Consider the following 12,500-nt stretch of genomic DNA (forward strand, 5'->3'; position numbering starts at 1 on the left):
GTCCCGGCCTGAAAAGTTTGGGAACCCCTGGAATAGATGAATAAACACGTTGTCTTACTGGTCGGGATGCCCTGTCCGGCGCGCTCGGGGCTGCAGGCGACGCCGACGTCCTCTTGGTGGGTGCAGTCGTGTCGGAGCCACTCCCTGCGGTTACACAGCAGTAGGCCCGGCTCCTTCCCGGTGCAGCTCACGTCGTCCAGCAGGACGGGACCGGAGGCCGAGCCAAAGCGTGGGACCAGGGTGACGTCGAAGCCCTCAGAGAGAAGAGTCGCTCCTGACCTGCACACACACACGCAGGCACACACACACACACACATACACACACACACACACACACACACACACACACACACACACACACACACACACACACACACACACACACACACACACACACACACACACACACACACACACACACACAGACACACACACACACACACGGTTATAACCCCTCAGAGAGAAGAGTCTCACCTGACCTGCACACACACACATTTGAAATGTTTATTTATGTCCACATGAACAGAAGTACAAGGAAGCCTCATACAAAGGACATAAACACTGCCAGTGCAGTCAGAAAGTATGAAAGAACAGCCAGTTACAAAGTGCATGGACGGCAGATATCTTATTTTATATGTTACAATAAATATGGGCAATTATAATCTGAATATATGCTATGAGTAAGTAATGTAAACAGAATACACAGGTGCAGTATGGAACCCTAACTGGCATGATATATGTCATACAGTGCACGCATACACACACACAAACAAACGGGATGGGTTTCCCAATTTGTACACGAAAACCACAGTATGTTTGACTCTCTAGGTGTGCATTTGGAACACTTGATCCAAATACTGGAGCCGGTGTTAAATGAGCTTGTATAGAGTCAAATACATGCTGTGAATTAATGACATTGTAGCAGTGACACCATCCTCCTTTATCTCCTGTCACAGACCAGTGTTCCTCGGTTTAACATGCACCAGCCCAGCTGCGGGACTACCTACTAGTCAGCTGACCATGGCATACAGTATGTAAGGGATAACCAACGAGGAGGTGTGCGTTAAGCGGCTTTAAGGCGCGACACGGAGGCGAAGAACCACCGGACACGCGGCGTGATTTGACAACAATAAAGGTTTTCTGTGTGTTTTCCTTCCCGGTCGTTAGTTAAGTTGATAAGTCGGCTGTGCTTCGCCGCAGTTGATAACGAGTACGCTTTGACAGCTGTGCTTTTTAATGTTGCTACGGTTACAGGTCGGGTAGCAGATGAATTTAGAACGGTGATTAAACTTGAGCCGAACTACGTGTTAAAAAACGGTTTTAACCAAAAAATCTGCCTAAAATACATACCTAAGTAAATGGAATATTGCTCCAATTCTACAAGGCCCATTTGCATATTCTTGGTATCTAGGGACATCTATGGACCTCAGTGAATGTATTCCCAGTGTCAGAAATATTGTGTCTATTACTAGGCTTGCTGAAATTGTGATGAAACAAAGGAGAATATGAATTATGATTTTTCTTTGCATCTTTGACAGTGAATAACACCATGCTAAGAATTACCAGACTGTAAAACTGCCACTGATCTCGTTCAGTACCTTCTTCAGATCATGTGTACAAATAATCTAAGGAAATTAATAAAGGGAAGATGATTAAACAGAAGGTTTTGTAGATACAGTACTGAATTCTGCCATCCGGACCAATGCAATTTGAAATAGTATTATAGAATATAGAATAGCAGGCTTATAAATTACCTTATTATAGCCAATTTGCACATTTATGGATTGTGCCAAATCTTATATTTCAAATGCCCGAGTTCAATTTGGATTTAGTATCACCATGCATGCATAAGAACATATAATTAAATCTACTGTATGTACAGTCGCTTTTTTATTTGTGCCAGGGTGCAACCATTTTGAAACTCATTTCAAATCTAATTGTTGCTACATGCTAAAAATAGGGAAGAGAAACTAACTGCGCTTCAATATATACCAATAACATTAAGTTTTGTGGTTTATTATCCCGAGTAATAAGAGATATTAAAAAAGTTCATACGTAAGTAATTCGCTTGAAACACCTTTCAAGGCTTTTGGGAAGTGTCGTTCGGAAGAATTCCAACGCTCATCGAAAGCTCTCGGTGTCCAAAATGGTCGACTTTCGCGAACTAAACAAGACCAAAACGAAAACAAAAATCTATCTAATAACAATGTAACCTATTGGTAAACTAACGTATTGATGATAATATACATTATAACTGCTGTTGTGACATGGTTATGATGTTTATACTTGAATATGTTTGAAAAATAAAACGCTACTTTTGTCAAACAGTCTGGAGAGATTGATTTATGAGGTGATGTCATTTGCGGTCCGTCGATGGACTGCACGGGTGGAAGAGTTTAACGCACACCTGCCGGCCATTCAGAAAATAGTCACCCAGATATTTACAGATGTAATTAGGGATGTCCCGATAAAAAAGATTTGCTCCCGATCCGATCCCGATCATATGATTTTGAGTATCTACCGATACCGATCTTTCCCGATCCGACCAAATTTTTTTAATTTTTTTTTATTTAATTTTTTTTATCCCAATTTCTCACATTACATTCACCCTGAATGTTGACGTTATCCAGGTGAAAAGTTAACTTCATTCAAGCGAGGCATTGCAATCCTTGACATAAATCATTTGATGTATAATTAAATCAAAGGAAATGCGTTTGGGTCTGAGAGTGTGGCTGGTCTGCCGTTCTGCAGCTGGATACTATTGCTTTGTTTTGGCAAAATTCTTCTGCTCTGTGACAATAAATAAATTAATGATGACATGCAATTAAAAACCAAAACTAAGGCCTCAGTATGAGTTTTAGACGTGGACATTGTCATGTTTGTTAAAAAAAAAAAAAATTAAAAGAAAATAATAATAATAATAATAATCCCAATATATATCTTTTTTTGTCGATCCCGATCTTCGGAAAATCACGTGATCGGCCCCGATCCCGATCACGTGATCGGATCGGGACATCCCTAGATGTAATAATATATGACTGATGAGGCCACAAACATTATGGGTCCCTCTTTTATAGACGCTATCTTCATGTCCCTGTGTTGGAGGAGAACAAGCCGGGAGCGTGTGTCTCTCTGCCAGCCGGGCAGACGTCTGCCAGTCTAGGAGTTCCCTCGGGCGTCGCTTTAATTAAAAATAGACGTGACGACGTAGGCCGCTTAACACGACTAAACACTAAGGGGAAACAAGTCGGTGTGGGGGTCAGTCTCAGGGTCAGGTTGGCGTCTCTCCGTGCAGCCAGCCTGCCCACTGCCATCTGGATATCAGCGGTGTTTACAACCCTGAATTCCCCATCTCAACAGGTGGAACGAGGAAGCATATTCTGTCAGTCCTGCCCCTGACGACCCCAATGACCCCAGTCAAATAGCCCCACAGGTCCATGCTGGCCTGTGACGCTGCCCTTGTATGAACCACATATCACAAATAAGTACAATCTTAAAATGATGATGATGATGATGTGTTTGTGTGTTTGTTTGTTTGTGTGTGTGCGAGTGGGTGTGTGTAAGGATAAGGATGAGGTTAAGGATGAACTTTATTGATCCCCTTGGGGTAATTCGGTGACATACACATACAGCCAAAGCCTCATTATACAAATATTGCACAATCATTACATTGACAGTAATAATGGCACACATAAATTCCACACAAGCATGTACATTTGTTGATAACATGCCGCACTACAGTAGGTCTTGAGACGGCATATGCATATGTCCGCTGCATAAGTGCGTCTGTGTGTGTGAGTGTGTGTGTGTGTGTGTGTGTGTGTGTGTGGTTGTCTGTATGCTTGTGTGTGTGCGTGTGTGTGCGTGTGTGTGTGTGTGTGTGTGTGGTTGTCTGTATGCTTGTGTGTGTGCGTGTGTGTGTGTGTGCGTGTGTGTGCTTGTGTGTGTGTGTGTGTGTGTGTGTGTGTGTGTGTGTGTGTGTGTGTGTGTGTGTGTGTGTGTGTGTGTGTGTGTGTGTGTGTGTGTGTGTGTGTGTGTGTGTGTGCGTGCGTGCGTGCGTGCGTGCGTGCGTGCGTGCGTGTGTGCGTGTGCTGCACAGTACCTGTGTACACGCATGCTTGTGTGTGTGCGTGTGTGTGTGTGTGTGTGTGTGTGTGGTTGTCTGTATGCTTGTGTGTGTGCGTGTGTGTGTGTGTGTGCGTGTGTGTGCGTGTTGTGTGTGTGTGTGTGTGCTTGTCTGTCTGTGTGCGTCTGTGTGTGTGAGTGTGTGTGTGTGTGTGGTTGTCTGTATGCTTGTGTGTGTGCGTGTGTGTGCGTGTGTGTGTGTGTGTGTGTGGTTGTCTGTATGCTTGTGTGTGTGTGTGTGTGTGTGTGTGCGTGTGTGTGTGCATGTGTGTGTGTGTGTGTGTGTGCTTGTCTGTCTGTGTGTGTGTGTGTGTGTGTGTGTGTGTGTGTGTGTGTGTGTGTGTGTGTGTGTGTGTCTGTGTGTGTGTGTGTGTGTGTGCGTGCGTGCGTGCGTGCGTGCGTGCGTGCGTGTGTGCGTGTGTGCGTGTGCTGCACAGTACCTGTAGCCAAGCTGTCGACAGACCACTTGTGTGTTGGAGTCGGTCCAGCCATCGTCACACACAGTCCCCCACTGTCCACGGTAGAAGACCTCTAAACGCCCCTCATAGCTCCCCGCACCTCCTGCCAATCTCACTGTGCCATCTGAGAGAGAGAGAGAGAGAGAGAGAGAGAGAGAGAGAGAGAGAGAGAGAGAGAGAGAGAGAGAGAGAGAGAGAGAGAGAGACTTTTTATTTTTATACTTTGGGGTATGTACATACATTTGGGTGTGGGGGTGTTACGTGTGGGGTGTGTTTGTACACTGATCAGGTGTTCTCAGTGTGATGTGTAATGTCTAGTTGTAGTCCCCTGTCCTGGTCTTGTAGTTCCTTACCGTTTCCCTCCCAGGTGTATCCATTTGTAATCAACCCAGGTGTGTCTCGTCTCGTCATCCCCTCGTGTATAACTATTCTGTCCTCCCCTGTGTGAGATGCTGATCCTGTTTGTACAGTCGTGTGTTTTGTCTGTTGTTATTTTATGTTATTCCTTTTGATTACAAAACCCATGGTAATTATAATTAAATGTCTTTTTTGGTTACTTTGGTTACCGTTTCCTAAATTATGTTACATTGACAAGACGACGAGCACTCCTTCAGTCAATGGTAACGTAATAAGGACAGTTCAAGGTACATCCAATGTCCATTTGGCCCACGGCATAATCCACCACAACATAATGGATCGGGAATTTTTGACGCGCTTCAATGGAACCGGCAGAACGGCTGCCCTCGCCCGACAAGGAAACATGAAACCGGAGACGTTTGGCCATCCCACAGGCAAAGACAGAAGGGTACAAAGGGTGCTCGATACCGCCGTCTAGCGGGATGCGGCCGGTATTGCACTTTTACATTCTCAGGCTGATTCCCCATGTTAACACCCCGAGTCCATGTGCCTGTAATGAATAGAAATATCGAATAAAATAAACAACGATCAAATAACGAGTATACTCGTTGTTGGCGTTCAGCGATTGGCGCCCAATAACGAGGATACTCGTCGTTGGCAGTGAATGAGTTAAGAGTTGCACAAGTGTGTGTCCCCTACCTGTGAGCAGGGTGCAGGACACCCCGGCGTCCTCCGAGTGCAGACAGTTGTGTTCCCCCCAGGCGTTCTTGGGACACTGCTCCAGCGACAGCTCGTTCCCCGTGCAGCGCACCTCGTCCAGCCACACGCGGCCGGAGCCCTCGCCAAAATGGCCCTGACTCCACGCCCTGGCTACCCCGCTTCAGAGGAGAGGGGAGGGGGGGTGAGAGAGGGCTGTGGTTCACTATATCCATTGATTGATTGATTGATTGAAAACTTTATTGACAGATTGCAGAATGGGTACAATACAGTATGGCTCAATACAACTGCTAAGAGGATGCAGACCAGAAAAGTACTTTAGTCTTGTTTACATCAGGGTTGACAACAGTTGACATTACTAAAAACTCTAGAATTCCTGTGTGTTTTTTTCCCCCAACACACCAAATGCTATAGTAATACTGTAGTCTTTCTAGGGTTAAACCATGGGAATAATATAGTAATTCAACTTAAATTTTGATTAGATTAGATTCAAATGTATTGTCATTATACAGCACAGTACAGTGCAAGGGGAAAAAAAGTTTGACATCAGAGTGCAAATGTAACAGTAAAGTGCAATAGTAACATACAGGTGATTGGTACAGGTGACTACAATATTCCACTATAGAAATACTGCGGTGAATCACTACAGTATTTCTGTGGTAAATCAGTGTGTAAACACAGGGATACTACTAATAACCTACTATAGTTCATTTCCTGTACGGGTATGTACAAGTATGCACACGTTAGAACCTTTCCCCACATACAGTACACAAGGCCTGAGACGCAATGGGCGACGAGATGCCAGTTTTAATGTTGTGCTTTAATGTGGTGATGAGATAAATACATGGAATTTAGTATTAGGAATATTTTCCATCTCCTTCATATCCTGTACAGATTGACGTACAAGTCACACGGACGTAAACAACAGACTCTCTCTCACACACACACATGCGCACGCTGGTTTGCAGAGAGTGTGATGATGTTGCTACTGTAAGTATGCATATCTCTGTGGCGCTACAGTCCACCCAGGAACAATGCAAGCGATTCACTCGCTGACCCCCAGATGTTCTTTACCGCTCCTTCCTCTTTGCACTGGCACTGTCTCTCTCTCTCTCTCTCTCTCTCTCTCTCTCTCTCTCTCTCTCTCTCTCTCTCTCTCTCTCTCTCTCTCTCTCTCTCTCTCTCTCTCTCTCTCTCTCTCTGTTTCCAAATGGAAAGAATACTTCACATATTTCTTGGGAGAGCGAGAGAGAGAGAAATAAAGCAAAACTCCCACATAGACTCATATCTACTTCGATCTATCTCCCTCTCTCCCTCTCTCTCTCTATCTCTTTTTCTCACTTCCCACTTTCTCCTACAACCATTAGAGAGTGGGTATTTTCCTCTATGCTAATTATTTGCTGCAATGACTATGTGTGTATGTGTATGTGTGTATGTGTGTGTGCGTGTGTGTGTGTGCGTTTCCTCTCACCTTAGCCCCAGCTGCCTGCAGACCACCTCTGCGTCGCCATCGTCCCATTGGTCATCACACACGGAACCCCACTGGCCGCCGTGGAACACCTCAACTCTGCCCTCTGACCCCGACGGCCCGCCGCCCACCAGCCGCACAGGAAGCACGGCTGCTGCTGGACACACACACCACACACGCACACACACACAAACACATACAGACAGACACACACTCAGAAACATACAGACAGAAACACACACACAGACAGAAACATACACACAGAGACAGAAACAGAAACACACACACACACACACACACACACACACACACACACACACACACACACACACACACACACACACACACACACACACACACACACACACACACACACACAAACAGAAACACACACACACAGACAGAAAGACACACACATGCACACACACACGCACACACACATACACATACACACACACAAACATATACAGACAGAAACACACACACAGATAGAGACATAAACACACACACAGACATAAACACACACAAACACACACACACACACACACACACACACACACACACACACACACGCATCACATATTTAGTATGCCTAGTGCAACAGCCAAATGCTCTACAATTCTAAGGGGTTGAAATAAAACTGTTGTGAAGGATCAGATTAAACCAAATATATATATTTATTTATGGATATATATTTAATAGTATTTGTATATCGTTTGATATCCCCTGTATATTCCTTGTACAATATGCACTGAATATCCCTTTAGTCTACTAAACAGCCCATAATAGTTTCATTCTACCATTGGACGAGAACCTGGCGCCAGCAGCCATGCCCCTTGGTTCAAGTTCAATCGTGCCGCCCAACATGTCGTGGCAAGCCCGGTTCCGCGTAGGAATACGTCTGGCGAAATACGAATGGTACTATTTGTTCACAGCGCATATATATATGGCGCAAGTAAAGTAGAACTTTCTTTTTAGTCCATTAGTTCTTTACCCTCCAACCTAGTAACAGACGCAAAACCTCACCCACGACGCACGTGTGGTGCAGTAAGGCCTACTTGGCCTCAGAATAGGCATTGAGACATCGTGTGGATTAATAGTTGAATTGTCATAGTTTGGCACTATACCGTCGAGTTGGACGTATTTCTATTAAGCTAATAATAGTCTATTATGTATGGTGCATCGTTCGGTTAGAGTTATAAAGTGAGCAGTACCCCCATCGTTCCTGACGTTATCTGGAGTCTTAACCAGGCTGGGCAGACCACGTGTGGTGCTTGCATCCGAGGAGCTCCGGGCCAGGACGAGTGGACCTGTACATTGGATTACTTTACCCGGACGACGGCGAGCCTTCCACGGCTTGGATTATCTACATGCTTTGGGTGCTTTGATTATTCCATGGATAACGGCCAACACTGCTGAGTGTTGGAACTACCCCCCGGAGATGAGTCCAGGTGAGACGGCGCTCTACACCAAGTGAGGTCGCCTCACGTCTCTCCGTTGTGGACCGGCAGCTACCGTCCACCAGAGGGTCCAGCTGTATTCATCTGCGGACCGAGGTTCTGTGGGCATCGTGTTCAGGACTCTGAATTCTCCCAAGAAATCGTCGGCCAGATGGGATACCGCCAGCGGCTCTTCTAACCCCCCCCTACTGTCTTACAACCAGCGGGCCCCCCCCCCCCCTTAGTGTATCCAGCTATAATCATTTAAGTACCATCGCTATAGTTCCCTAAAGAACCAGGTTGTATACTTACTCCCTGCGTAACCAGAGATTGGACATTCAATGTTGATTTACCTACGAATACTCATTTGCCATACAAGTGCATTTCAAATCATAAATGTCATTAAGTGAACGTTGTATATACCCTTTGCTATATAAAATATTCGATTTATACATTTGTGTGGACTTCGTTTCATCAGGTGGGAAAGTGTTCATCATATCTATATCATGTACTGGATGGCCAGAAGTTAAAGTACAAGCGGTAGTGGTTTAATAATACCATACTTATCAATACAGTCAGGGAATTGTACCCCTCAGTTACAAAAACAGTTATACAAAATAATTGGTGAGGCACTGATATCAACTTTTTGGCCGATACCGATAACCGATATTACTGATCTGTATAAATAAAGCAAATTTCTATGACAATAAAATGTTATACATGCTATTTTCTATACATACTGAAACAATGTTAGCCCACAATATGGCAGCTAGACAGAGAAATAATCATCAGTTCGGCCCAGGTTTGCTCATCAGCAATACTTTAAATATGTTTTGATCACCATCACCAGCCGATATAAATACAAAATAACAAAATAAATTGTGGTTGTGTCATATACGATCACTATCATACAGTTATGGGATTATTGCAGCCCAAGCTGTTCTCCGCCAAGGCAGGCTTACTGTACCTTCCTGCTGGGTGCAGGTGACGGCTGCCGCCAGGGGACACTCCCCTCCGTTCCAGGACGTCCTGGGACACTGCAGGAGTTCTGGCTCCGCCCCCTGGCAGTGGACTGCCCTCCAGTGGAGCTTGGCCACGCCCAGACGAGACAACGGGGACGCTCTGGCGGCACGACCGGAGAACCTGGGCAAGACATGAGATCCTACATGTTACTGTCGCTCTTTTCTGTTCAATGAGTCACGGGTATGGATGCACCGGTCCGACTTTTTCAGTCCCGATACTGATACCTGGGTTTGAGTATCGGCCGATACCGATCCGATACCCATTGTCAAAATTCTTTTTTTCAACAAAAATTCAAAAATTCTATTTTTTTTTTTCTTTTTTTTATAATTTTATTTTGTTTTTGAGAATTTTAAAGGATCGCAAGTGTGTTTTTGATTTGTTGTAAACAAAGACAGAAAATAAACTTCATTCATTCAATTAATAAACTGTATGCCTCACTGTCACTGTGTGGAAGAGACTGGGATTATTATTTTGTGCAAGGCAACATCAGGCTTGACTTAAAACTAAATGTAACAAATTAACACATAGATATAAATGTACTGAATGGTTATTTCTTATTTTATTTATTATAAAAAAATATATATATATATTCAGATTGTTTCTTAATTTTTTTTTTAAACCCGATCCAGCTATTTTACTGATATCATCGGCCGATACCGATACCAATATCGGATCGGTGCATCCCTAGTCACAGGGTCACCTGTTAACCTTCTGTAGTATAATGAAAGGGTTAAGGAGCTGCTTGTGTTACTCTGAAAATGACACTAAAAGATATCGGTGGGATTTTGGTGAGATTTCTAGAACATAGACAGAGGGAAGGTGTAACCGAGCTCTAACGTCTTCCCAAGACGTCATTTTTTTTATCCACTTTTTCTGTATTTTTTCTCCCATCCCAATTTAGTCGTTATGCTAATTCCCCCCTCCCCTTCCTGGTCGTTGTGCGCATGTGCCCCCCACTGGTCGGTATAGGGAGCCCTGAAGTCTATCAGATGCTTCCTCCGATACATAGGAGACAGCCAGCAGCCTCTTTTCACCTGACAGCGAGGACTCTCACTGGGGAAGTGTAACGCGTGGGAGGATCACACTACCATACCCAGTTCCTTCCCTCGCTGTGCAGGCGCCCTGACCGACCTGTAGGAGTCGCTGTTTACAACGACCAGAATACCAGCCACCGGCTTCCCACCCGCTGACACTGCCAGTATGACAACCGCCCAAGCCGGAGGGACCGCTGACAGCCGGATTCGATACCAGTGTCTCTGCGGTGGTAGACAGACGCTTAGTCCGCTGTGCTACCCGGCCGCCTCCAAGATGTCATTTCACATCATCTGGTTCTATAGATATATTTGCATTTGTTAGCCATGCTAGCGATCTAAACAATCAAGCCATGCTGATTTGGAAAAATTACATCCAGCCGTTTTCGTTTGAAACAACTTTTAGTCAGGGGAGTGTCATGGTTTCTCCATAGAGCTCCATTATACTTTTAGTCAGGGGAGTGTCTTGGTTTCTCCATAGAGCTCTATTATACTTGTAGTCAGTGGAGTGCCATTATTTCTCCATAGAGCTCCATTATACTTTTAGTCAGGGGAGTGTCTTGGTTTCTCCATAGAGCTCTATTATACTTGTAGTCAGTGGATTGCCATGGTTTATCCATAGAGCTGAAAAAGTAGTAGAACGCGCTCACCTCACTAGACTTGACACTGGGTGCTGTAACCTCTGATATCATACATAAAAATAGGGAAACAATGTCCTGGCACGCACTCCAGGTTTTTCCAAATTTATTGGCAGCCTGTAATCATGACGTTTCGGTGTGAACACACCTTCTTCAGAATGGCTTGCATTATCCATAGAGCTCCATTATACATTTAGTCAGGGGAGTGTCATGGTTTCCCCATAGAGCTCCATTATACTTTTAGTCAGTGGAGTGCCATGATTTTTCCATATAGCTCCATTATACTTTTTAGTTGGTCCAAATGAACAAGGACACAACAGCTGTGAGAAAATGCTTCTACAACAATGTTCACATCAGGATTTTGAATATTGTGTGTAGCCTACCAACATTTTCCAAAAACGATGTTTAAAGCTCCTATGTGGAGGATTTTGACATCAATGTGTAATTTGTCAAATTCAATGTCTTTACAGGATTACAGACATGAGGAGACCGATGAGAATGGCTGAGAATCTCAAACCCTGCCCTCTTTTCTTGATCCTCCAATCACAACGGTTGCTTTCCTTTGACTGAATGGTGGATGGACTGCATTTATATATCGCTTGTGTCCAGGGCGCTTTACAATTTGTTCAACCATTCACTCACACATTCATACACCAACGGTGGAGGCAACCATGCAAGGTGCCAAAGTCAGGGGAGTGCCATGGTTTCTCCATAGAGCTCCATTATACTTTTAGTCAGCGGAGTGCCATGGTTTCTCCATAGAGTCCAGCTGATTGGCTCAACCACGCTATGTTTATAAACAAGAAACCCGTCTATAGATGTGCTGTGCTCAAGCCAATCAGCAATACCCTCAGAAGCACATGGTTCAGTTGCCCCTGAGCCTGCGCTGAGTGGCTGCTCTAAAGAGTACAACAGGGCTCCACGGAGAAACGATGGCACTCCCCCGACAAAAGGTTGTTTCAAATAACAATAGCGGGATGCCATTTTGTCAAATCAGCATTATCTGCATGTGACTCTTTCGCCTGTTACATAGCAAGCTCAGGCATGGATTGAATGTTTAGATCACTAACATGACTTGCATGATCATAATTACCCCCCCCCCCCCCCCCCCCTTGGAGACGTCTGCGACTACATGACTATACGACAGCTCGGCATGAAGGACAAGGCAGCCATTTTGAGGCAAGAGCGGTCACCTTCAGCCATCAGAGTTATGTCAATAATCTGCCATTCCGGGGGGGCCATCA

The 12,500-nt window shown here is 44.8% G+C and overlaps 1 protein-coding gene across 1 annotated transcript in view; it reads right to left on the reverse strand.

Annotated features, from left to right (window-relative positions):
- Positions 1–12,500, reverse strand: part of prss12 (serine protease 12) — a gene marked incomplete at its 3' end in the record, with an annotated part of 36,305 nt that overhangs the window by 16,941 nt on the left and 6,864 nt on the right. Inside the window, exons 3-7 of the mRNA XM_084318210.1 lie at positions 9,532–9,707; positions 7,129–7,282; positions 5,640–5,818; positions 4,566–4,707; positions 59–279 (exon numbers count right to left, since the gene is read on the reverse strand). Coding sequence (XP_084174336.1) covers positions 59–279; positions 4,566–4,707; positions 5,640–5,818; positions 7,129–7,282; positions 9,532–9,707 — 872 coding nt within the window. The remainder of the gene's footprint in view (positions 1–58; positions 280–4,565; positions 4,708–5,639; positions 5,819–7,128; positions 7,283–9,531; positions 9,708–12,500) is intronic.

The sequence above is a fragment of the Notolepis coatsorum genome, assembly GCF_963971535.1.
Source record: "Notolepis coatsorum genome assembly, chromosome: 7".
Lineage (NCBI taxonomy): Eukaryota > Metazoa > Chordata > Actinopteri > Aulopiformes > Paralepididae > Notolepis > Notolepis coatsorum.